Below are 27531 nucleotides of genomic sequence, written 5' to 3'. Positions count from 1 at the left end.
TCCTTGCCTGGGCTTACCTTGTCCCTGGTAACTAGAGCCAAGGCCATACTGCCCCTGGGTCAGGTCGACTCTTCAGCCTCAGGCAGTCTGCTTCACCACTGCCCTCTACCCTAAGCCAAGCCTGGATCCCTGAGTCCCCTTGGTCCTGAACCTGGTCACATCTAGGCCTCTCTGCTGTGTCCTGCCTGGTGATCTCCCAAGAGTCTTGCCTCTTGAGAAAGCTCAGCCCAGCCCTTGGTGGAGTCCCTGAAGAGGTGGCGGGGCAGTTTCCCCAGTGGCTTCAGGGCTTTTAGCTTCTTTGGGCAGAGTAGTGTGGGCTCTGAGTGTGTAGTGGGTATGGTGAAGGGTATGGTGTGCCTGGTGTGTCAGTGCTCGAGTGTCTGAGAGGGGGTTTGCACGGACGCCTACATGTTCACTGTAGAAAGGTTTGGGCTTGTGCGGCTGAGGGAGGATAAAACGGTGTTGGGTATAAGGTCATCCCTGTATTTCTGTGGAGTTTTGCATTTTGGGGTTCAAGCAACCTCAGTTTAAAAAGACACCCCCCCAAATGATACCTAAAGTGCTGAGAATATAGCCCGGTGCTAACAGATGCAAAAGCCTGGTCCTGTCCTCAGCACTGCGCGCACACACACACACACACACACACACACACACACGGCATACACTTACACAGACACACACACGGCATACACTTACACAGACACACACAGCATACACTTACACACACACGGCATACACTTACACAGACACACGGCATACACTTACACAGACACACACACGGCATACACTTACACACACACACGGCATACACTTACACACACGGCATACACTTACACACACACACGGCATACACTTACACAGACACACACGGCATACACTTACACACACGGCATACACTTACACAGACACACACACGGCATACACTTACACACGGCATACACTTACACACACACGGCATACACTTACACAGACACACACACGGCATACACTTACACACACGGCATACACTTACACAGACACACACACGGCATACACTTACACACACGGCATACACTTACACACACACGGCATACACTTACACAGACACACACACGGCATACACTTACACACACACACACACGGCATACACTTACACACACACGGCATACACTTACACAGACACACACGGCATACACTTACACAGACACACACGGCATACACTTACACAGACACACACGGCATACACTTACACAGACACACACGGCATACACTTACACAGACACACACGGCATACACTTACACAGACACACACACGGCATACACTTACACAGACACACACGGCATACACTTAAACAGACACACACACGGCATACACTTACACAGACACACACACGGCATACACTTACACACACACACGGCATACACTTACACACACGGCATACACTTACACAGACACACACACGGCATACACTTACACACACACACGGCATACACTTACACAGACACACACACGGCATACACTTACACAGACACACACACGGCATACACTTACACAGACACACACACGGCATACACTTACACTCACACACGGCATACACTTACACAGACACACACACGGCATACACTTACACACACGGCATACACTTACACACACACGGCATACACTTACACACACACGGCATACACTTACACAGACACACACACGGCATACACTTACACAGACACACACGGCATACACTTACACACACACGGCATACACTTACACAGACACACACACGGCATACACTTACACACACGGCATACACTTACACACACACACACGGCATACACTTACACACACGGCATACACTTACACACACACACGGCATACACTTACACACACGGCATACACTTACACACACACACACACGGCATACACTTACACACACGGCATACACTTACACAGACACACACACGGCATACACTTACACAGACACACGGCATATACTTACACACACGGCATACACTTACACAGACACACACACGGCATACACTTACACAGACACACACACGGCATACACTTACACACACGGCATACACTTACACACACACGGCATACACTTACACACACACACACACGGCATACACTTACACACACGGCATACACTTACACACACACACGGCATACACTTACACACACACACGGCATACACTTACACACACACACACACGGCATACACTTACACACACGGCATACACTTATACACACACACGGCATACACTTACACACACACACGGCATACACTTACACACACACACACACACACACACACACCAACCTCTGTTACTTCTGTACTGAGTACGGATGTTTTTCTTGCCACTATTCTTTGAACCATAGAGTAACGGAATTCATGGAGAACTTGCGTTGTGCTGGGCAGTAGAAGGACCCTAGGTAGGATTGGAAATTCACTGAAGGGCAAATGTGGATTCTAAGCAAATGTGCCGTTCTGTATAAAGGACTTAAACATGGCATAGATTTGGGCTTAGGGCGGGCAGCTGGAATCCTTAGCCCTCTGATTCCAAAGGATGACTGTATTTTCTCCCTCCCCCTTTCTGTCTGTCTGTCTGTCTGTTCGAGACAGGGTTTCTCTGTGTAGCCCTGACTGTACTGGAACTCCCTTTGTAGACCAGGCTAGCCTCAAACTCAGTGAGATCTGCTACCTCTGCCTCCCAAGTACTAGGATTGAAGGTGTGTGCGGACACCACCTGGCAAGATGATTGTATTTTCATGGTGGTTCTACCGTTTAAAAAAATACTCATTTATTTATGTGTGTGTGTGTGTAAGTGTATGCCATGTGTGTGTCCTCAGGGCCTGCTGGAGCTACAGGCAGTTGTGAGCATCCCGATGGGAGTGTAGGGGAACTTAGCTACTGAGCCGTTCCTCCAGGCCCAGTGCTACCCTTTCTAACTTGGCTGTGTGACCTTGGACAAGTGAGTTCACCTCTCTGAGCCTTGGCTTGTTCATCTGTAATTTGGGCCTTGAAGCCTTGACTCAGCCAGTAGTTGAGGTGCTCTTAGGCTGTGGGCAGAGCCTTTCATTAGCTCTCAGACACTTGCCCGCAAGAGATGAGCTGTGGTATATGTGTGGCATGGGGCTGGGTGTTGACCACGAACCCTGGTTCTGACCCTGCCCTTGCCTCTAGGGTTCGGGTTTGTCACATTTGAGAGTGAGGACATCGTAGAGAAAGTTTGCGAGATCCACTTCCATGAAATCAACAACAAAATGGTGAGCTGGGACTGGATGGGGGTCGGGGGTCGGAGATGGGGACTCCAGCTCTGGGGCCCTGAAAGTGGACAGGGGTGAGGCTCTCCCGGGAGTCAGCAGAGCCTGGGCAGGGGTGAGGCTCTCCCGGGAGTCAGCAGAACCTGTTCTCCTGTACCCTTGAGGATGCAAACAGGAAGTCAGTGTGATGACAGTGTCTGTAATTGCAACTCCTGGAGAAGGGAGAGAGAACTGTCACAAGTTCAAGGCCAGCCTGGTCTACATAGCAAGTTGCAAGCTAGCCAGAGCTACACAATAAGACTCTGCCTCAAAATAAATAAATAAGAAAACAAATAAATAAATGCATTTAATTAAAACTAAAAGTAAATCGCCGGGTGGTGGTGGTGCACACTTTTAATCTCAGCACTTGGGAGGCAGAGGCAGGTGGATCTCTGTGAGTTCAAGGCCAGGTTGGTCTACAAGAGCTAGTTCCAGGACAGGCCCCAAAGCTACAGAGAAATCTTGTCTCAAAAAAAAACAAAACAAAAAACAAAAACCAAAACAAAACTAAAAGCAAGTCAAATAGGAATCACAGTACACGTTCCCCGTATGTTTGATGTGAGCATTCAGTGAACGAACTAGTGCATGTAAAGTCCTTTAGACACCGTAAACACTCCAGGATCATGACAACTGGAACAGTGATAAAGAGGCTCTCCAGCCAACAGGAAGTGCTGACCATTGGGCTTCATTGCAGGTGGAATGCAAGAAAGCTCAGCCAAAGGAGGTGATGTCCCCTACAGGCTCAGCCCGGGGCAGGTCTCGAGTCATGCCCTACGGAATGGACGCCTTCATGCTGGGCATCGGCATGCTGGGTACGTGCTGGGCCTGCACTTGTGGTTTCTTCTTGCCTAGAATCATTCCTGGGGCTCTTGGGGGGCTGTGTGGGTGTGGCTCCTCCTCTGTGGTCTGCCCTCTGCTTCTCATAGCCTGGCAGTTTGGTGTGGAGCACTGCCCTCTTGTGGTAGCTCCAGTGTAGTCTGACCGCTCCGTATTATTTGGTCCTCTGCCCATTCACCCAGACTCCGACCCATTGGGATATCTGTATTCATCCCGTATTGATTGCCTATGTGTCCCATTCCCTCTGCCAGGAATTCCAGCAGTGACTTCCCTAAAATTTGTGGTCTGTCTGGGAAAGCAAATAAGTAGGAAGCCAGACAAATTTAGGATGAAGTGTAGGATACCAGGAGAGTGTGGTCATAGGGAATTGGACCAACACTCTGGAGAAGCAGAGGCTGTGAGAGTGACGCCGAGTCTGCAAGGTGGGTGGGGACCAGTTGTGGGAGGTCGAGAGAGAAAGGGAGAGTGTACCAGACACAGGGAGCGGCATTCCGGAGGCATGAGGAGGCCGCCTCTTCTTACTCAGCTGTTGTTATAGTGGGTTTCGAGGGGCAGGGTCTGCCCTCGTAGGGCTGTGGTTCAAGTGAGAGAGAGGAGTGTCGCCATAGAGTGACTGGAGGCCTCGGGAGGCTCAAGAAGGCTCCTAAAGTGCCATGGTGGTCAGGGAGGCTCCCTGGACTAGGTGATGGAAGTGGCCACGAGCCTTGAAAATCAGACAGGCTCAGTTGTACTTTGAAGAGCATCCAGGAAGCCTAGCGGTGGTGGTGCACACCTTTAATCCCAGTACTTGGGAGGTAGAGGTGGGCGGATCTCTGAGTTTGAGGCTAGTCTGGTCTACAAAGCAAGTTCTAGGATAGCCAGGGCTACACAGAGAAACCCTGTCTCAAAAAACAAAAAAAGAAAACAAAAGTACCCAAGGGACTAGGGAGATGGCTCAGTGGTTAAGAGCACTGCTGCTCTTCCAGAGGACCCAGGTTGACAATTCCCACCACCCATATGGCAGCTCACAACTGTTTGTAATTCCAGTTCCAGAGGATCCGACTCCCTCTTCTGGCCTCCACAGCACTGTACATACGTAGTACATGGACACACATTCAAGCCAAATACTCATTCACATAAAAGAAAAATAAAATTTGCATTTTCCTTTAAATTTAAAAAAAAAAAGGTGAATCTCAAGAAAGAAAGGCACCCAGATCTTAAGTGTTATATGTGTTCAGCCCTTAGGAAGCACGTGTGGGGGCAGGCACACACATATGGGCACATACACTCATATACACACACACTCACGGTAAATAGGGCTGGAGAGCTAGCTCAGCAGTCAAGAGCATTTCCTGCTCTTGTTAGAGCTTCCTGGGTTTCATTTTGAGCACCCACAACTCCCTGTACTTCCAGTTCCAGGGGATACTGCCATTTTTCATCCTGGCAAGTAGGTGGCGCACATGTAGCAGGCATACAGACAAACACATCAAGTAATATGGATAAAATTAAAATATTAAAAAGAAAAAAAAAAGAAAAAGCCTTTATGTTTTTGTTTTTGTTTTTCGAGACAGGGTTTCTCTGTGGTTTTGGAGCCTGTCCTGGAACTAGCTCTGTAGACCAGGCTGGTCTCGAACTCACAGAGATCCGCCTGCCTCTGCCTCCCGAGTGCTGGGATTAAAGGCGTGCGCCACCACCGCCCGGCAAGAAAAAGCCTTTAATCCCAGCACTCGGGAGGCAGAGGCAGGCGGATCTCTGTGAGTTCGAGGCCAGCCTGGTCTACAAGAGCTAGTTCCAGGACAGGAACCAAAAGCTACAGAGAAACCCTGTCTCGAGAAATAAAAAAAAAAAAAAATATTAAAAAGAAGAACATGCAGCCAGGGGTGGTGAATGCCTATAACCCTGGGCTACTGAGGCTCTGTCTGTGTGTAAGTAGTATTTCCTAAAGAGGCAGAAGCAGGTGCATCTCTGGGTTAGTGGCCAGCCTGGTCTACATAGTGAGACCCCGACGCAGAAGCGTCAACAAGGACTGGAAAGATGACTGTGGTTAAGAGCACACTGCTCCTACAGAGGACTTAAGATTGGCTCCCAGCACCCATCTCCAGCAGCTCCTGGGTCTGGCTCCAGGAGACCTGACCCTTGTTGTAGCCTCTGTGGAGACCTGCGGGCTCTTCACACATTCACAGTGTATACCCATAATATAACAATAAATCTTTAAGGGTCTGGGCGTGATGGTGCATGCTTTTAATCCCAGCACTTGGGAGGCAGAGGTAGGTAGATCTGAGCCTCAGGCCAGCCTGGTCAACATAGTGAATTCCAGGACAGCCAGAGTTACACAGTGAGACTCTGTCTCAGAATTCAAAAATAAGCAAACAAAAATAAATACTACTACTACTACTACTAATAGTAACAGTAATAAACCATGAAAAGAAGTGCAACTCTGGCTGTTCTGAAACTTGCTCTGTAGACTAGGCTGTGTCTACTTACTGTGTGGATCAGGCTGGCTTTAACCTCACAGAAATCCGCCTGCGTCTGTTTCTGAGGGCTTTAGAGCGCTTTAATTTTTTTTAAAATTTAATTTATTTTTATTATTTTTATTTTATTATGTATACAATATTTTGTCTACATGTATGCCTACAGGCCAGAAGAGGGCACCAGACCCCATTACAGATGGTTGTGAGACAACCATCTCCATTACAGATGGTTGTGAGACAACCATACTCCAGCCCCGTGCTTTAATTCTTAAAAATGTTATTATTATAGTATGTGTGTGTGTTCGAGCGCGTGAGTGTGCGTGCAACATGGCACGCCTGTGGAGATCAGAGGATATTTTCATTCACTTCTCGCCTTTCTCCTTCAGGGGGTTCTGGAAACTTAAACGCAGATCATCAGGCCTGCTTAGCATGTGCTTTACCCTCTGAGCCATCCTGTGACCCCATCTTTTTGTTTAATGTATCATGATTGTGCGTATATGAGAGCAGGTGCACATAGGCAACAGGGCACACGTGGGGTCGGAGGACAACTTTCGGGAGTCAGTTCTCTCCACAGTGGACCCGGATTGTCAGGGGTAGGGCCGAGTGCTCTTACCCGCTGACCTGCCCTTCCCACCTCACCTCACAGTGTGGTTGTCAGCGTTAGAATTTTATACTGGTGAAATAGTTCCATCTAATGTACTATTTTCTACTACTATTAGATGACCAAATTTTTTCTTTCTTTCTTTCTTTGTTTATTATGTATACAGTATTCTTCCTGCAGGCCTCATTACAGATAGTTGTGAGCCACCATGTGGTTGCTGGGAATTGAACTCAGGACTTTTGGAAGTGCAGGCAATGCTCTTAACTGCTGAGCCATCTCTCCAGCCCAGATGACCAAATTTTTTTGCTGTTGCCAGATTGTTTGTTTTAGACATGGTCTCACTTTGTAGCCCTGGCTGTCCTGGACCAGGCTGGATTCACAGAAATCCACCTCCTCTGCCTCAAGGGCTGGAATTAAAGGAATGTGCCACCGTACCTGGCTATATTATATTATATTATTTATTTTTGTTTATTTGAGACAGGGGTTCTCTCTATAGCCCTGGCAGTCCTGGGACTCATTCTGCAGACCAGGCTGGCCTCGAATTCACAGAGACCCGCCTGCCTCTGCCTCTGTGGTATTAAAGGTGTACACCACCACCTCCAGGCTTTATTTCATTTTATTTTAAATTTCTTGAGATGGACCCACGTTGCCCAGGAGAGTCTAGAACTCGCAAAGTGGCCAAGGATGACCTTGAACTCCCGAGGTGACTGGCAGGTGTGCACTTTGTCAGGTTGTGTTGTTTTTGCTCGGCAAGCATTCTGCTATGTGGGCTGTATCCCCATCCCCAGGATTGTTCTAGCAGCCCTTGGCCCTCCCAGACAGGATCGGGGCTGGAATGAGGCGTTTCACCGTTTAGTCTTTCGTCCTCACCCTCGTCCTGCACTGTGATAAACGCCTTTGCTATCTGTTTGTTGTTTTTGGCTTAAGTGTTCTTAAGCTGCTTTACCCTCATTTCCAACACTAAAATGTAAAAAACAAACCAACAAAAAAAAAAAAAACCCTGAAATGAGTAGTTTGACTGGACACTGCTCAGTGGATCTAGGGTCTGCTGTGCAGTTGTGGTGACTTGAGTTCACATCCCTAGGACCCCCATGAAAGTCAGTCACAGCCACGTCTATAACCTCTGTGCTGGGGATTCGCTGGTGACCCGGTCTAGGCAACTCTAGGCTCGGTGAGAGCCCCTGCGTCAAGATAAAATAAGGCAGAGAGTAATGGAAAAGGACAGTCGGCATCAGGCCCCAAGAACATGCGTGCGTACAGCCCATACACCACTCACACCGCACACAGGAAACTTAAAAGCCAAAGCGATAAAAGAAGTGGGGTTGGCGGTCAAGGACCTGAGAGCTAATCAGGTCTGAGTTTGAATTCCGGTGCTCCGTCACTACTGAGAGAGGTGTTTTCTCTGGGGTTGTAGGCTATTGGCCCGTACGACATCACGAGATGACCAGTAGAAACTGTAGCCTCTGGGCAGAAAGCTGCGAGTGGGGTGGCCCAGCTGACACTAGCTCGGAGGTCTCATGGGAAATGGCACAGGCAGGGATGGCAGTGGCTGCAAAGGCCCTGAGCTGAGCTCTGCAAACTCTAAAAGTCAGTGTGGCTGGAGAGGCGGGAAGAAGCCGAGGGTGGGAAGGTGGGAGCTGAAGTGGGAAGGAGTTGGGGAACAGGGTTGCATGTTCTTGGTCAGTGTCGCCTCTCTGTGCCTCAGTTTCCATGCCTGTACATGGAGGCTCCTTGCAGTCTCTCCTGTTACTTGCAAGGTTTAATGAGATAATAAATGTACACCGTGCTGAGCACGAGACTCGGTGCACAGAAGGCTTTTGGGAAACAGGACTCTCTGTGACAAGGTGAAGGAAGACTATGAGCAGCTGTGCCCCAGCTGTGGGCAAGGCATCTCATGCTGCCCCCTTGTCCCCTCAGGTTACCCAGGTTTCCAAGCCACGACCTACGCCAGCCGGAGTTACACAGGCCTTGCCCCTGGTTACACCTACCAGTTCCCCGGTAAGTCCTGCTGGGTGACCCCCTACCACTGGCATGTCCCCAGTTCCCAGGCAGTGTTAACCCTCAGGGTGGTGGTGTCTGGGGTGCATGGCTGGGGTATTACCTGCTGGAGGCTTGGAAGGAAGGGCGTGTCTGAGGGAGGAAGTCCTCTGCCCTCCTTCTTAACCCCTCCAGGAGTTGAGAGTTGGGGCACCTCGTGTGCACTGCATGGTACGGTCCTCGCCCAGTCATCCATTCTCTCTGTCTTCTGCCTTTCTCCAATCCTGACCCGACTCCAGGATTGCCACTTCTAACAAAGACAGCACTGGGTGTAGTGGGGGCTTCCCGCAGGGCCGGTGTGAGTCAGGCCTTCACCAGTGACTTTTAAAGGCGCTGTCCACAGCCTGAGAGCCTACAAGCTGAACCTTAAAGCTGAAGTAATGGCCGTCCTCATTTGTAGTTGAGCGTAAAGAGAACACTAGACCTGTTATTTAAACTGAAATTTCAACATAATTCTGGGTCGCCCTGTTATTATTTAATATTGTTTTCCTTTAAGCCTCGAATCATTCCCAGGCCCTTATTTATTTTATTATGAGTGCTGGGAATGGGCTTGGGACCTCACACATGCTAGGCCAGTCCTCTAGGAGAGCCATATCCCTCAATGTTGTTCATTTATCTTTGAAACAGAGCCTCCTGCAGCCTAGGCTGCCTCAAGTTCACCGTGTAACCATGTCCATTCTTGAGTGCTGTGACTACAGGTCAGGCACCCAGCCAACTGAACCACAGCCCAAGCCCCCTGCCAGACTGGGAAGTGAACCCGTGGCCTTAAGAGTGTCAGATAAGTGCTCTCCCACTGAGCTGCGGCCCAGTTCATCTGGGTCTTACTTACTGGAGGGGTCCCTAAGCACTTAGATCCTCTGCCCTTCGGCTGCTTAAGTTGGAGCCCTTAGTACACATGTCCGACCCTCTCAGGAATCCCATTTTATAGATGAAGAAGCCTACTGCTCAGGGAGGGCTGAGAGCTGCTGCAAAGGCCCAGCTGGGATGTGGTGTCACTAAGAGCTTACCCACTGAAGAGCACCGCTGTTCTAGAAGGCAGAGGTTCAGTTCCTAGCCCCATGTGGTGACTTGCAGTGGCAGGGCCCTGAGACCCTGCTCTGAGCTCCAAGGGCACCCCCTGTGCACGTGGCATGTCCGCATACTGTAGGCAAAACACTCGCACACAAAGGAAATCCCTTTTGTTTTTTTTGAGGCAGGGTTTCTCTGTGTAGTCCTGGCTGTTCTGGAACCAGGCTGGCCTTGAACTCACAGAGGTCCGCCTGCCTCTGCCTTCTGAGTGCTGTGATTAAAGGTGTGCGCCACCACCGCTGCTGGGCTAACGTAAATGAATCTTAAAACAAAAACAGGGCTTGGAGTGCAGCTGAGCAGTAGAGTGCTCGTCAGGCTTGGGGAAAGTCCTGGGTCCAACTGTCAGCACCAAAGATCAAGAATCCTAGTGCTGGCGTTGCCTTGTGCCCAGGTTTGAGCGGCACCTCTGGCTTTGTTCTCTTCCCTTCTTCCTCTCTTCTATGTCACTGCTCTGCCTCCGCCTCACCTACCGAGACTGCACCCTCATTTCCATTTCCAGTTCTTGAGTCCCATGCATGGTCTGTCCCCTCGCCCATAGTTCCTCCGGGTGCATTCCTTCCCCCTTGGCCGCGCCAGAGGGGCTCCCTTACTTCTTCCTAAGCTGTTTTACGTTTCATTTTAGAATTCCGTGTAGAGCGGACCCCTCTCCCGAGCGCCCCAGTCCTCCCCGAGCTTACAGGTCAGTGGCTCGGATTTTGTACATCTCATAGGCCACGTGGGGAAAAAGAGAAAGGGAGAGGGACCTTCCCAGGTAAAGCTGAAGGGACTCTTTCCTCCTGCCCGCCAGCCCCATGGCTGTGAGGACATGGCACACTGTACTTGGGCACTGGCCAGTTGGTTCAGCTACATGGCCCTCAAGGGTGGGGCGTGAGGCCAAGCGAAGCAGATGGAGGTAAAGTCACTCAATGATCCATTTGGCAAATATTTATCTAGCGCCTCCCATGCGCCAGGCACCATAGAAGCTCTGGTACCCAGTGGTGAACAGGCTAGGGTCACAAACTTGGAGCACAGCGGGCTATGGGGACTTTGTACAGGGAACTGGGCATGCCTGTACTCAGTGCCAGCCCACCCTTGAGGGGCTCCAGATCCAAAACTCACATCTCATCTCTCCTGAGAAGCCAGAACCCCCAGCTTTACTCTCGTACGATTTTTTCAATCCTTATTCTGTCATGGTAATGCTTCTCAGTTCATCAAGATCTGAGGGTCAAGCGACACGTGTCTGATGACTCCATCTGACTCCAGGGATGTCCATGGGTTACCTCTGGGGGAATGAGGTCAGAGTCTTTGGCCACAAGGACGAAACTGAGCTGTGAGGCTGGGGCAAGGCTGAGTGGGATAGTGCGCACCTGAGGTGCGCCATGAGGGTTTCTCTGTCCGGCCTGCTTCTCTCCCATCTTACCTGCAGACTCTGCCGCCAGCCTGACTATATGTGGGGCACTGCTTCAGATCTTCCTTCCAAGGGGTGCTCAAGGGTCTGTCAGAATGGGAGTGGGAGAAGAAAGACTCGGGGCAAAGGAAGGGGAGGAGGGGAGGAGATAGTGACTGCCACGAACAGAGTGCCCCGGCATGAGTGCTTCCTGTCCCCTCATGTAAGAAGACCTCTGAGTGAGGACCTACTGTGTGCAGCATGCGCCACCAGGCCTGGGGGGACAAGAAGGAACAAGACTACCCAGGTTCTGCTCTTATTGATTGTGCGGGCCAGCAAGGATAACTAATATTTATTATGCCAAGAATAATTCTTTACACTGTGATAAGCTCTCGGTGAGGTTAGCTACTTAGAGTTTGCTTTGTGAAGGGTTAGGACCAAGACCTCAGTGCCCAGTGTCCACTCTGTAAGCCTGAGTCAGGGAATGCCAACGCTGAAGGTATCTTGGCAGGGGAGGGCATGGGTTCTGGCCTCTGTAACTCCTGGGAATGTGATGTCTGAACTTTTCTCTTGGCTTGGAACAAAGAGATGTGGGTATTTCTCTTATGTGTTCGGTACATATTTATTGTGCTGACCCTGGACCAGGCACTGGGGGACACACACAAGTGAGTAGATAAGGCCCCTGCCTTTCCAGGAGCTGGTATGTTCATAGAGACGGATGGATTAATGAAGTAAGCGAAGTTCCACGGGAAGATAAAGACGCAGCTGTGCGGAATGCGTAGGGTTTCATGCTGGTGGAAGGATAGGGGGAAGGGTAGGGGCGAAGTCCCAGTGAGAAGAAGCCAGCAGATGCTCCTTTGCAGAAAGGTGAATCCAGAACTCAGGAGCCACAGTCGTTGGGTTTGAATCCCCTACACAATGACTTTGTTGAAGATTTTCAGGGGATGGACTGGGGACTGTTTATCTGGTAGACTGCTTGCCTTGTGTGCACAAAGACCCAGCATCAGTTCCCCGTACCATATAGACCAGTAATGATGGCACATGCCTGTAACCCCCGTACTTGGGAGATGGAAGCAGGAGAATCAGAAGTGAGTCTGGGATAACAAGGCCATGTCTCAAAAAACCAAAAAGAAGATGGAAAAAAGGGCAGAGGTCTCTTTTACCTTTTTAGTGCAGACATTTATTAAGTGTCTGTTGTATACAGAGCTGCAGAGGGAAACAGTCGTAGATGAGAAGGGAGGAGAGAGGAAGACAGAAGAGGGGGCTGGGGGACTTGGAGGGGGCACTGGTCATTTTTAGCCTGGTAGTCAAGGAGGCCCTGAGGGAAGTGGGAGGATGCAGGACACAATCACAGAGCTGGGATCCTATCGGCCTGACCCTGTTGGGGGCTCTGTAGCTCACCGTCCTCAGCCAGTCCTTCCTTGAAGTAATGGGCCTGGCTTCTGTGCCCTGGGCCAGTTGGTGACTGGCTGGGAAAAGGACTGTAATGTCCCAGTCACTCTGAGCTAGACGGTCACTGTCCCACCGAGGGTCCTGTGGACACAGTGCTACTGTGTCCGCCACAGCAGATCAGGCTACTCGAGTCCATTGTGGAAACCGAGGCTGGGCTGCACCCTGGGACGTATCAGGTCAGGGCACACAGAATGGCTGTTCACAATGGCTGTCTGTGCTTTGACCCCGGGGGGGACACAATGACCCCCTTCTTCAAGCTAGGGCCAGGTGGGAGAAGTTCTGCCAGATGATAGGGTCCCCTCTCGTGCCCTCTTCCTTGTGCTCAGCGCCCACACCTTGTCTTCCAGCTATTCCTCTCACTGCTTATGGTCCCATGGCAGCAGCGGCAGCAGCGGCAGCGGTAGTCCGAGGGACAGGTGAGGCCTTCTGGGAAGGGAGCACTGGAGGGGCTGGAGGAGTCCAGAAGGAAGAGGCTCCCGCTCCAACCATTGACAAAGGGCTCACTTATTCAGTCACCCAAGTATTGACTGAGCTGAGGACATGAGCCAGCCGAGGGTGACTCTGGCAGTGTCCCCCAGAGCGTGCTCACTGCGGGGTGTCGGGGTGCAGAGAAGCATGCCCTGGGAATGGCTGCTACGGCTCTCGGGGCATTGGTGCTTTAGGGAAGGCCAAACAAAGGCTTGTGGGAGACGGTACAAGAAGGGGTAAGGATTGCTCTAGTTGAGGGAACAGCCAGTTTGCATGGGTCAGTTACAGGAACAGGGAGTGGGGAAAATGGAGCTTCAAGCAACAGAGGGACGTAGGCCAGCCCTAGACAGTGCACGGGGCTGCAAGATGGAGGAAGACTTGAAGGGGCTCACGGGGAGAGGAGGCTGTCCAGTGGTCAGACAGAACATGGTGGAGGCTGGGGAGGAGGGATTTGGTGGTCTCCAGGGCGGGGCATCTACAGGCCCCGGGCAGGCATGGGAGGAGTTGGAGTGGGTGTGGTGGGGTGGCTGTGGGCATCCGGGCTATCACTGTCTTCTTTCTGGGTTGCCAGGCTCTCACCCCTGGACGATGGCTCCCCCTCCAGGTTCTACTCCCAGTCGCACAGGGGGCTTCCTGGGGACCACAAGCCCCGGCCCCATGGCTGAGCTCTACGGGGCGGCCAACCAGGACTCGGGGGTCAGCAGTTACATCAGCGCCGCCAGCCCCGCCCCCAGCACTGGTTTCGGCCACAGTCTCGGGGTGAGTGGCCAGGCCTGATGGCCTCCACCTCACCCCCCATCCTGGGAGATCTCTGAAATCGGGGGAGGGAGAGGTTTTGCCCATCTTCTGGTGCGAAGTGAGATTGAGGGATGGTGACAGAATTTCTTCTTTCGGGAAGAAGGACAAGAGGGTGTCCTGTGGCACTGTCAGTGGCTCCAGATGTTGTGCAAATGAGATACCATCTCCTTTCTGTGTGCTTAGAGTCCACTCAGGAGTGCCCTAGTTCTAACCAGGGAACTGGCTCTACGAAGGTTCCAGGCCCTGCCTTGCACACGTGCCAGCTAGAAGGATCTATCTCGCCTTAGGGTTCCCTCAGGAATGACAGGAGCCTTCAGTTTATCTGAACTTGCCTCAGGATCCTAGGAGTCTAATTCTTGTCTTTTCAGGGTCCCTTGATTGCCACAGCCTTCACCAATGGGTACCACTGAAGCAGGGGAGAGGTGGCAGGAGGTGAGGAGATGGAGAGGAGTGGGGGCGCTGGGAAGCTGATCCTTTGCAATGCTGTTGTGAATGCTAGCCCCATTTCCACTTAACAGTGTGCACAGCCTACTACTGGGGGAGACAGACCTGGATGCCAGCAGTGGCCAACAGAAGAGAAGCCACTTAGCCCGCTACAGTCTGATGTAAACTAAGTCAGGCATGGTGGCATATGTCTGTAATCCCTGCACTTGGGAAGCTGAGACAGGAGGATGGCTTTGAGTTCTAGACCAGCAAGGGCTCCAGAGTGAGACTGTCTCAGAAAGAGCTGGAGAGGTAGTCGAGTTGCTAAAGTTCTTCTGAGCAATCGTGAAGACCTGAGTTTAGATCCCACATAAAAGGAAGAAGACAGTGGCCCTGCCCGGAACCTCCAGCATTGACAGGCAGGTCCCTGAGGTTTGTTAGCCATTCTAACCAGATGGAGACAGTTGCCATCAACCTCTGGCAGCTACGTGCACATACACGTGGGTACACTTAATGTCCTCACGTATGTTATGCATGCACACACACTAACAAATACACTGTACAACATACACAGCTACACAAATACATAAATATTAGCCCAGCACTGGGGAGACAGAGGTCGGTAGATTATAAGTTCAAACCAGCCTCATATGCATAACAAGACCCTATCTCAAGAAACCAAATATTAATTAATATAACAAATATGAAAATGAAATATAAATCATATTTCATTGACTGACAAAGATTTTTTTTTACAATTGATGACTCCCAACATTGCTCTCTGTCTAAATTGGCTCCAGGTTCCCAAGGGACAGTCTTATATGTCCAAGGTTTTTCAAGTGCTGGGGATTGAACCAGGGCCTCTGCACCTGCAGTTAGAGGTGACTGTGAGCTGCCATGTGGGTTCTGAGAGCTAAGTCCAGGCCCTCTGCAGCAAGAGCTCTTACTCACTGAGCCATTTCCCAGCACCCCATCCAGGCTTTAAACATTCATATTCTTTAACTCATATTCTTTAATTCATATTCAATAACTGCTTCTAGGCATTTATTTAAAAACTGCAAACTAGCTGGCATGGTGTATCATGTCCCAGCACTCAGGAGGCAGAGGCAGGCAGATCTCTATGAGTTCAAGGCCAGCCTGATCTATACAGCAGGATCCAACCCTGCCAGCCCAACACAGGGAGACCCTACCTCAAAAATTAAACTAAACCAACCAACCAAACAGTAACCGCCCCCCCCCAAGAATGTAAGTAGACAGAATATATGCATACAACAGAAAATTACACAGCTATTAAAATAGAGTATGGGATTCGCACATATGGTTCCTATGTGTAGTCAGAACACCCAAGAAGCTGGTGGGGGCCAGAGTCGCCAGGTGGTGGTGGTGCACACCTTTAATCCCAGCTCTCTGGAGGCTGTGGTAAGTGGATCTCTGTGAGTTCGAGGTCAATATGGTCTACAGAGTGAGCTCCAGGACAGCCAGTGCTACACAGATAAACCCTGTCTCCAAAAACGGAGAGAGGGGGTAGAGAGAGAGAGGGAGAGACAGACAGACAGAGAGACAGAGAAACTGATGGAGGAAGAGCATCACAAGCTTGAGGCCAGCCTACAAAAAAACAAATCTTTAAAAAGTGTAAAAACAACTGGTGCGGTCGAGATGGCTCTGGTTATGAGCACAGAGGGCCTGCGTTCACATCTGCAGTTCCAGGAGATCAGAGTCAGTGCTCTCTTCTCTCCACAGGCTCCTGCACTCGTGCATACGCACACACACGTGATTACTCCACAGGCTCCTGCACTCGTGCATACGCACACACACGTGATTACTCCACAGGCTCCTGCACTCGTGCATACGCACACACACGTGATTACTCCACAGGCTCCTGCACTCGTGCATACGCACACACACACGTGATTACTCCACAGGCTCCTGCACTCGTGCATACGCACACACACGTGATTACTCCACAGGCTCCTGCACTTGTGCATACGCACATACACGTGATTACTCCACAGGCTCCTGCACTCGTGCATACGCACACACACGTGATTACTCCACAGGCTCCTGCACTCGTGCATACGCACACACACGTGATTACTCCACAGGCTCCTGCACTCGTGCACACACACACACACACACACACACACGTGATTACTCCACAGGCTCCTGCACCCGTGCGCGCACACACACACACGTGATTACTCCACAGGCTCCTGCACCTGTGCGCACACACGCGCACACACACACAAGTGATTACTCCACAGGCTCCTGCACCTGTGCGCGCGCGCGCACACACACACACACACACAAGTGATTATTGTTTGAATTTTTGAGACGGTCGTACTGTGGAGTCGTGGCTGGCCTAGCACTTGCTGACCTCAAATCAGAGATTTGCCTGCCTCTGCCTGAAGGGCATGTACCACCACGCCCTGCAGTAAACATAGTTAAAAACATAATAATAAAATAAATCTTTAAAAATGTAAGAATAAAACAAATGAGATACTTCCAAATAGTATACAGGGTGCTGTTTTCAGTGGAGTTCAGGTAAGCCTCCCAGGGAGCATGACAAAACCTAGCCACTCAAGATCTGGGGACAGTGCCCAGTGCTAACCTGCCATGTAATAGGAAGTGCCAAGTCTGAACAAGTCTGGGCAGGGACTAGGAAGGGGTTGCGCCTATCCTGTGGGCCCGAGAGAGTCCATCGGGGCGCAATGTCCTGTATCATGCCGTTATCTTTCAGCGCCCCAGCCTGCAGCTGACTGAGGACCAGAGTGAGCCAGCAAGGGGATGGGGACACCTCAGCCGCAGCAGCCCAGCCCCTCCGCTGCAACTCGGACCGCTACTGCCTGTCCCCCAGCCACTGGGCCCAGCCCCTGCCCTGCTGTCCCCACAAGTCTGGCTCCCCTACTAACCTTCCCTTTTCTGACCTCGCCCCTCCCCAACCTGCCTTTCTCCCTGTTCGCTTTTATTTATTTTGGATTAGCCAGTTGTGTCCCCCCCCCCATTTCCCCTCTCGGGTCTGCCCCATCCTTCTCTGCTGCCCCCTTTAGGACACCCCAGAAGGCTTTGTATTTGTGCATAGCTAGCGTGAGGGCAGAGGGCGCCTGCTACAGGCCACAGCCCCGACCCTTGTTTTTTATTCTGGCTTTTCCCTTTTTTGCTCTTTACTTTTTTGTTTTGTTTTAAAAGAAACTGTTTTTAAACTATTTCTAGGTTTGTGAATGTGAAGCCCCAGGCCGCAGGGAGCAAGGGGCCAGGTGCCCCCGCCCCCACCAACTGAGAACAAAGTGTCTATGGGTGTGGGCTCCTGGCCACCTCCCTCCAGCCCTGGAGAGGAGGGTAGAGGGCAGGGCGGCGCGGCCAGGCCGAGCCCCTGGGACCATCCTGCCCTGTGTCCTGTATCATATGTAAATACTGTGAGGTGAAACCCTAGCTCCACCCCTCTCTAAGACCCCTTGGGGTGTGGGCATTGCCTGACCCCACAGGGCAAAGGCCTCCCCTTGTCCCTTGTCTCTGTCTCCTCCTCAGACTTACTGTAAGCTTGCAGACCTCAGCTCTGGCCATAGCAGGCCCACGCTCTCAGGCCTCCTGTGTTCAGGGTCTTGGGCCTACTCTCCCCAAAAACCCGGTGTGGGGGCGAGGGGCCAGGGAAGAGGAGGGCTTGCCTAGAGCCGCTGCTGGGAAGGAATTGGCTCTCCAAAGGTCTCTCCTGGCCACTGCTTAGGCGGGATCTTAATGGTTTCTGCTCTGCGCTCCCCACCGTGGGTGGACATGAGGGGGCACTTCAGTAAGAAGATGCCAGGGACAGCAAAGGGCTTCTCAGGGAACCCCCACATTCTCACTGAAGTTTCCCATCAGGATAGTCCCACAACCAGCGCCCTTGGCAGCCCCTTACCCTGGAGCCCCTTTCAGAGGATGTGAAGTGAGACCTGGCTGGTGTGGCGGGGCTGAGGCCTACCTGCGTCATCCCCTCTGTGTCCTTCCCCACCCATGTCTGAGCCCCGAACCCTCAAAGCCCCCTTTGGAGAGTTAACTGTCCATGTGAGGCGCTCACTCAACCTATTAGCCCTGAGAACTCAAAGCAATAATCTTTGTCACCAAGATGCGCGGCTATTTTCGGTGTTTTTTTTTTAATTTTTTTAAAAAATATTTCCTAATAAAAGAGAAGCTGCATTTTATTGGTTTTTCTTTTCAATTTTCTACACATCTGAGCTGAGCCCCAGGAGACTTAGCTTCCTTTTTCCCCCATCCCTGGACCCGCTCACCCCACTGGACCTGACAGTGGGTTCAGGGACCTGGAATTTCATTTTCTGATTTGTTTGAATTTTTTTTTTTAAGATGTTACATGATGTTTTTGAAGCCAGCAAGTTCCACCCTCGGTGTCTCTCCACATCTGTAACTTCTTTTTCCAGGTCTTATTTTGTTTTAAATTCCTAATAAATTATTTGAAAACGGTGCTGAGCTTGAGTCTCCCGTGTGTGTCCAATTTGTGGTGCCCCAGGGAGGTGCAAGGTGCATTAGGACTGTACCCCTTCTCTAGGTCAAACTGAAGTGGAATAGGATAGTGGAAGCCGGAGTGTTGCTGGGAAGAATGCTTGCCCAGCATGCACAAGGCCCCAAATCCAGTCCCCAGTACTGTCAGAAAGAAGATAGAGTGGCAGGGGAAAAAGTGAACCTGTTTAAACTTTAAATAGAGCCAGTGTTTTCACTATGACACCTCAGGAGCTGGTGGGTGGCCTGGAGTGTCACGGTGTTTGCCCCTCAAGCCTGTTAACCTAACTGATCCCTGAGTCCCACATGGTGGGAGAAGAGATTGGCCTCGACACCCATGCTCTCTTATTCCTGTGCGTATGTGGGTGCACACACACACAGTGAACTAGTAAGAGAAAAAGCGTTATGACTCGTAAGTGTGGAGTGTTCCTGTAATCCCAGCAATCGGGAGGCGGAAGCAAAAGAATTCCAACCTAGCAGTTCTAGTACTCAGGAGGCTGAAGCAGAGGATCCCTGCAAATTCAAGGTGGGGCTGCTCTGCCCAGTGAAGTCCTGAGCTACACAGGGAGGTCCTGGCTCACCTCCCACCCCAAAGAAAGAGAAGCCCCAGATATAAAGCCTCCTGGGGGTGTTGAGAGGCAGATAGGCAGAGCTCTGTGAGTTCAAGGCTCATTTAAAGATCTTCAAAAGTTTAGGTTTGTTCTTGTTTTGTACTTCCACCATGGTTTATGATGGCTGAAGTCATGTCATCAGGTTTATGTGTCAAGTGCTTCTGCTCCATAAATCCCCTCATTTGCCCACACAAAAGCTTTAAAACATTAAATGACTCAGGTGGCCAGTGGGTGAAGGGTACTTCTTGCACAAGCGTGGAGACCAGAGTTAGGTCCCTAGGCCCCATGTAAGGTGGAAGGAGAGGACTGGTTTCAGAGTTGTCCTTAGACGTTCGAAAGTTCTCCGTGACAATACACACATACACACAAACACACACTTAACTTCCTTACTACTATTGTGCTGTCCTATTCCTGAGAACGGGATGTTCCACTTGAAGAATCTTAATCAAATATGTTGAAATAAATGACAGTAATGGGGTTGGTGATACAATGCAGTGGCAGAAAACGCAACTAGCATGTGGGGCTTGGGGCTCACTTCCCAGGTTAACAACAACAACAACAACAACAACAGCCCTCCAGAATGCAATAGTCGTTACCTTACAACTAGCTGGGAGGGGATAAAGTGTTGCTCAGTGGGTTTACATTTCAGAAGTGCAGGGTGAAAAATTTAACAATGTGAACATTTTTTTTTTCAAGACAGGGTTTCTCTGTGTATCTCTGACTATCCTGGAACTCACTCTGTAGACCAGGCTGGCTTCAAACTCAGAGATCCGCCTGCCTCTGCCTCCTTGAGTGCTGGGATTAAAGGAGTGCACTACCACCGCCCGGCATGAATCCTCTCAATCTCATTGAACCATCAACCTAAAAACAATGAAGATGGTTGTTTAAAATAAAAAGGTCCTTCCTTGTGAGGAGACTGGAGAGATGACTCAGGGGTTAAAAGCATTGTTACTCCTGGAGAGAACTTGGGTTCAGTTCCCAGCAGTCATATGGGGCTGAAAATGTTGCCTGTAAAATCCTCTTCTGGCCTCCATGGGCACAGCATACACATGGTGCAATGACCCATACACATAAAATAAACCTTAGCCAGGTGTGCCAACACTCAGGGGGCAGAGTCAAGTGGATCTCTGTGAGTTTAAAGCCTGCCTAGCCTACATAGTGAATTCCAGGACAGCCAGAGCTACATAGTGAGACCCTGTCTCAACAACAACAAAAATTTTCAAAATAAAAATAATAAAATTAGGCTTGTTTGAATAAGAATGGCTCATATATTTGAATGCTTAGTGTGGGATTACTTTATAAGCGTTCTCCTATAAGGGAGTGGCACTATTTAAAAGGGTTAGGAGGTGTGGCCTTGTTGGAGGAAGTATGTCATTAGGGGTGGGGCTTTGAGGAATCAAAAGCCCAAGCTAGGTCCAGTGTCTCTCTCTTCCTGCTGCCTGTGGATCCAGATGCAGAACTCTCAGCTCCTTCTCTAGCTCCAGTCTGCCCACGTGCTGCCATGCTCCCTTCGTGACGATAACAGACTAAAGCTCTTAACTGTAAGCAGCTCCACTTAAGTGCTTTCCTTTATCAGAGTTGCTGTGGTTATGGTGTCTTCACAGCAATAGGACACTGACCAAGAATCAATAAAGGGCTGGAGATGGCCTGGTGGTTAAGAGTATTGGCTACTCTTACAGAGGACCCGGGTTTAGTTCCCGCACTCACACTGGGCAACTTACAACCTCCTTTTGCTCCAGTTCTCTAGGGCATCTGACACCTCTGCAGACCTCCATGGGCTCCTGCATGCCTCCATGCATACACAGACAAGCATGCATGCATACACACACATGCATACAACGAAAAGCTCTAAGCTTCTAATAAATGTGTGTGTGTGAGAGAGATGGGGCTGGCAAGAAGGCTCAGAGGGTAACAGTGTGTGCCCTGCAAGCTTGGCACATTTGATGCAGGCAGATGAGGTGGCAAGGATCTGTAATCTCAGCACTCCTGCCTTGAGATGAGTAGTGGAGATAAGGGAATCACAAGAGTAGCAGAAACAGTGAGCGATCCTGCCTCAAAAGCAAGTTGGAACCAACTTCAGAAGCTGTTTTCGGACCTCCACATGTGTGCTGTGGCATGCATGCGTGCATGCTCCCTCCCCTTCCTCTTCTCTCTCTTTGTCTCTCTCTCTGTGTGTCCTGTTCTTTGTCTCTATGTATGTGTGCGTGTGTCTCTCTCTCTTCTGTTTCTCTGTCTCTGTGCCTATTTCTTTCTTTCTATCTTTGTTTTCTTTCCCAGCTTCTTTCTGTGTTTCTATTTCTCCGTCTCTCTGTGTGTGTCTCTCTCTGTCTCTGTTTTTCTCCCTTTCCCCTACACCCCCAATAATAGATTAAGTAAAATAAAATGGCTGGAGATGTCGCTCAATTGGAAGAGTGTTTTTTCCAATGTGCATCCCATAACTGGGTGTAGTGGTGAATGGCTATTAATCTAGGACTTGAGAGGTGGAACCAGGAAGATCAGAAGTTATAGGTCACCCTTGGCTACATGTCAAGTTTAAGGCCACTCTGAGATACACGAGACCCTGTAGGCAGAGATTGCTCTTTTGTTTCCCAGCCACTTAGACCTGAATAATCACACAGAAACTATATTAATGGTAACACTGTTTGACCTATTAGCTCAGGCTTCTTATTAACTAGCTCTTAAATTAACCCATTTCTATTCATCTGTGGATTGCCATGAGGCTGTGGCTTACTGGTAAAGGTTCTGGCTGTGTCTGGCTCCTTTGGCAGTTACATGGCATCTCCTTGACTCTGCCTACTTTTTCTTTCTTTCTTTCTTTCTTTCTTTCTTTCTTTCTTTCTTTCTTTCTTTCTTTCTTTCTTTTTGGTTTTTAAGACAGGGTTTCTCTATAGCTTTGAAGCCTGTTGAACTAGCTCTTGTAGATCAAGCTGGCTTTGAATTCACAGAGATCTGCCTGCCTCTGCCTCCCGAGTGCTGGGATTAAAGGCGTGCGCCACCACTGCTCAGCTTCACCTACTGTCTTTCTATATTTCTGTTTGGATTTCCCACCTGGCTTAACTCTGCTAAGCCATTGGCTGAAACAGCTTTATTCATTAACCAACACATAAGGACTTCCTACATCATTTTCCCTTTTCTGTCTAATTAAAAAAAGAAAGTTTTAACTTTAACATAATAAAATTACATATACAAAACAGTTATAAAGAAAGAATTATAGTTACAATGTTTAGTCCATTTACACTTGGTAAATTAAGGAAAATACTGGGCTGGGGAGATGGCTCAGAGGTTAAGAGCACTGACTGCTCTTCCAGAGGTCCTGAGTTCAATTCCCAGCAACCACATGGTGGCTCACAGCCATCTGTAATGAGATCTGGTGCCCTTTTCTGGCCTGAAAACATACATACAGACAGAATACTGTATACATAATAAATAAATAAAGCTTTAAAGAAATTAAGGAAAATACTCTAGCATCTATCCTATCTTTGTGAGTCTAAAGTTTTATATCTAATTTATCTTTTATCATAAATAAGGATTTGTCTCCAACTCTTCAAAGACCTTAGAAGGATATAATATTACCAAAGTAATTAGGAAGTGCATTGTAAACAACTTCCAAAACTTTAGAATTGACAGAGACATCTTACTGCCAGGACAGTCACCCAACGTTCTACTGTAATGTTAGGGCATCCATCTTCAGCCTACAGGCCCATAGTATCCAGTATACTTTTTCATGAAGCAGAAAATTTGAAAGACTGTTTTGCTTCTATTGGCAATTTGTCATTCACTTTCTTTTGTATCCTTCATAATGTCTGGCAGACTCTTTCATGAAGCAGAAAACCTGAAGAACTGTCTCATCTTTAAGCAAGTTCAACAGTCATTTTTTTTCTGTGGGTCCTGCATGTCCAGTTCACACAGCATAACATCAAGCAGTCCAGGCAAGAGCAGGTTTTTGCCCAAATGGCCAACAAACTCCATAAGGGGCCTCTTTTATGCCCATCATCCTCTTGAAGTAGATTGGTTCTGCCAGAAGCAGACATGTCTCACTGTTGAGAAGTCTAAGTTCTTAAAATTTTTTAAATGCCATATTCTTTAGGTCTTTGAAATTTTGTAGATTATCTAACTGAAATATATCTCTGTATATCTAGTATATAATTAATACTAACTAATACAACTAAAAGTTTTTTATTATAGATAACTATATATTAACCTGTATTTCTTAATTATACATTACATTTTTAAATGAGCTGCATAAACACAATACCTTAAATAGAAGAAATATATATACACAGTGCAACAAAAATCTACCTTAAATTTGTATCAATAGACCAAGATCCATACCAATTCAAATTATTCATCTTTATATCATATCTCCCTTTAAATGAAAACAAACATAAACAATCATTTTGGGAATTTGGGCATTGTTTTCTCCAAACTGTTTCCTGCTATTTGTTGGGCAAATTATTTTTAGGGTTCATAAAGACCTTTCAGGGTGGTCTTGTTCTATCAAATCTTGAAGGAATCCACAGGTTCTAATCTTCTGTGGAAACCAAAGCAGAACTTCTTCTCCAAACCAACAAATCCTTAGACCCAAATTTTGAAATCAAGATACCTTTCTGTTGGTTTAACTTAGTAGCCCCCAGAATCAAATATCTCCCTGCCGGGGAGTTGGGGGAGGGGAGGAAAGGGGGAGGAGGTGGAAATTTTCAATAAAAAATAAATTAATTAAAAAAATAAAACACCACTATTCTAAAAAAAAAACCAGATTCAAAGAAAACACAATAATATGCATAATCCAGACTCTATGTGTATTTTCTATCTTTATGTGGCTTATTTTTTACTCTATTACTTTTTAGTATTTATTTTATTATCTTTACTCCTTTAATCTATGACTGTCTATCCTCTTTTTCTACTCTCTCCCAAGCCTATGTACATTTTTAAAACACGCTGTGACCAATTCAGAGGTCTTTTTCATCAGAATCTGTCTATTGTGTATCTGTAATCATTTTCTGACCAGGAGAGCTTCTTAAAATGCCAAGCAGTATGGCTAGGACTAAGGCTGCTTTGCCTTTTGGCTCTGCCAAGTCCGACATGGCAGAGGCATGTCCACTGCCAGCTCTGTGAGCCATGCTCACTGCCCCAGCTCCAGGGACGCAGCAAGTCCCTGTGCCATTAAGCAACTAGTAGCGATCTGCTCACAACTCCATTTAATGCAGGATCTCCCAAAAAAGCCAGATTTCATTCTGCCAGCACAAACCAGGAGGCTGTTTTTTTTTAAAGAATCTGTGCAATTTTTTGCTGCTAACACTGAGTCAGGAAGATTTCTCTTAAAAGAGCCACGCCTCTGCTTGCCTCCAACAGTCTATCTGGAAGAAAAAAAAAAGAGCTGTGTTTAACTCTGTTCTTTTGTGTCTAGAATTCTTTCCCAAGCCTTCTCAGTTTTATTGTGTCTTTAGCTGCCCTACGTTAGCATGCCATTTTGTAGGCAGAGACTGCTTTTTTGTTTCCCGACTGTTCAGACCCAAATAATCACACAGAAACTATATTAATTGCAACGCTGTTTGGCCTATTAGCTCAGGCTTCTTATTAACTAGCTCTTATATCTTAAATTAACCCATTTCTATTAATCTGTGTATTGCCACAAGGCTGTGGCTCACCAGTGAAGGTTCCGGCTGTGTCTGTCTCCTTTGGCAGCTACATGGCATCTCCTTGACTCTGCTTACTCTTTTTCTATATCTCTGTTTGGATTTCCCACCTGGCTTGGCTGAAACAGCTTTGTTCATTAACCAATAAAAACAACACATATACATAAGGACTTGTCATATCAAGACCCTGGCTAAAAATAAAAAATAAAATAAAAATTCAATATAGAGAAAAATGAAGATGAAAAAGGGGAAGAAAAAAGATTGGGAAATGTTGGCAAAAACTGGAGCTGAGTTTTGTTACATGAGTTTATTTTGCTGTCTTCTCTACTTCTATGTATATATTTTCACTAGAAGTTCACTAATATACATCAAAAATTAAAGACAGATAGCTTATAGAAGTTCTGTTTTGTTTTGGAGATGCAGGTTGCTCTGTTGCTGGGCTGTAGTTCTGAACTTGCTTGGTCTTGCCTCAGCTTCCCATGTAGTTGGGACCACAGGCATGTGCCACCACCATTCTTGCACACACACACACACACACACACACACACACACACACACACACACGGGCATACACACGTGTGCATGTGAGTGTATGGCTATTATTTTCTTTTTTTGTATGACTGTGTGTTTACTCTCTCTGTGTGGATATACATGTTCTCATGTGAGTGGGCACAAACATGTGTGCAGTTGCTCGTGAAAGCCTGAGGTTGGCATGCAGTTTTCCCCCATCTCCCTCCACTTTATTCATTTATTCAGGGTCTCTCAATTGAGCCCAGAGCTCAATGATACAACCAGGTTGCTGTGTGTGTGTGTGTGCCCGCACACACACGCGTGAGTCCTTTTTCTCCAACTCTGTGAACTGGGATTACAAGAGAGCTGTCATGCTAAGAGCCTTGAGTGAGTTCTGGGGTTTGAACTCTGGTCCTCATGCTTGCATGGAAGCACTTTGTCCGTGGGGTCATCTTCCCAGCCTTCTCTTCCCTTTTACTCATTCTTTTCTTGTTTTTATTTTTTATACATAGGTGTGGATGTATGTGTGCCATGTGCATGCCTGCTGCCTGCTGAGGCCAGAAGAGGCCATGTGGGCATTGGGAATCGAACCTAGTCTTCTGGAAAAATCAGACAGTGCTTTTAACTTCTGGGCCATCTCTCCAGTCTCTGCCCACCACCTTGTTTTGGGACATGGTCTCACTCCGTATCCCTGGTCAGCCCGGAACTCACAAGGGTCCTGCTCCAGCTTTCCAAGTGCTGGATTTCAGGCTTGCAACACCGCCACACCTCTCTCCATCTCTTCTTTCAGGCAGTGTGATTTGGAACAAATTATCTAACCTCTCGGAGTCCACTTCATCACCTGTCAAATAAGGAAGATGGCTTCAGGAGACCCGCGGCTGGGCTTCTTGGGCAAAATTCATCGCTTCTGTGCCAGGCCTAGGGGAGGGCTCAGCAATGGCAACATGTAGCTCCTTTCAGCCTTTTTAGGATGCAGGAGCCTTGTCCTTTGAGGTCCCAGCAGATGTGGCCTTGACCTTGCTAGAGTGTGGCTATGCCAGCACCTACCTGAAGGGGTCAAGAAGCTATCAAGGGCTGTTCTTTCCACTAGAGATTTTGGTTTGTTTCCCAGGCTGGGAGAGGGGGTGCTTCATACACCTGTGCATGGGTTTTGGCCAGCAGAAATCAAGGCACAAAGCACGAAAGGGCCTGGGGAGATTTTCAGTGACTCCAGACCAGTTGCCACTTAGCATGGCCTTTCTGTGTGCCACAAGTGCTAGGCCATCTCTCCACTTCGCCCTCCAGATTCTCTGCCTGAGCCCCAGCACAGGAGAATTTGTCTAGACTGTCCTGGAGGAATCTGCAGCACTCACTGCCCTATGCCACTGCCGGGGTGTCACTCACCTCTCAGGCTCCAAAGCACCCTCTGGAAAACGGAGGGTGTGTGTGGTCTGGGGATGGAAGCCAGGTCCTTACACACTGGGGAAGTGATCTGCCATTGGATTACGTTCCCATCTGGTTTTGGTT

At 48.7% G+C, this 27531-nt stretch overlaps 1 protein-coding gene across 8 annotated transcripts in view; it reads left to right on the top strand.

The window, feature by feature from the left end:
• Msi1 (musashi RNA binding protein 1) overlaps positions 1-19233 on the top strand; it is a 28618-nt gene extending 9385 nt beyond the window's left edge. For 3 of the 8 annotated variants that reach the window (XM_075982225.1, XM_075982241.1, XM_075982233.1), the window contains 8 exons: positions 3162-3244; positions 3975-4092; positions 9086-9166; positions 10896-10952; positions 13439-13507; positions 14131-14318; positions 14726-14789; positions 17518-19233. In XM_075982225.1, the coding sequence (XP_075838340.1) occupies positions 3162-3244; positions 3975-4092; positions 9086-9166; positions 10896-10952; positions 13439-13507; positions 14131-14318; positions 14726-14767 (638 nt within the window). In that variant the 3' untranslated portion in view covers positions 14768-14789; positions 17518-19233. The remainder of the gene's footprint in view (positions 1-3161; positions 3245-3974; positions 4093-9085; positions 9167-10895; positions 10953-13438; positions 13508-14130; positions 14319-14725; positions 14790-17517) is intronic. The other 5 variants (XM_075982205.1, XM_075982252.1, XM_075982262.1 and 2 more) reach the window with 3 other exon arrangements.
• Positions 19234-27531: the final 8298 nt, after the last annotated feature.

The sequence above is a fragment of the Microtus pennsylvanicus genome, chromosome 1, assembly GCF_037038515.1.
Source record: "Microtus pennsylvanicus isolate mMicPen1 chromosome 1, mMicPen1.hap1, whole genome shotgun sequence".
Lineage (NCBI taxonomy): Eukaryota > Metazoa > Chordata > Mammalia > Rodentia > Cricetidae > Microtus > Microtus pennsylvanicus.
This window is presented reverse-complemented; position numbering and strand designations above follow the sequence as displayed.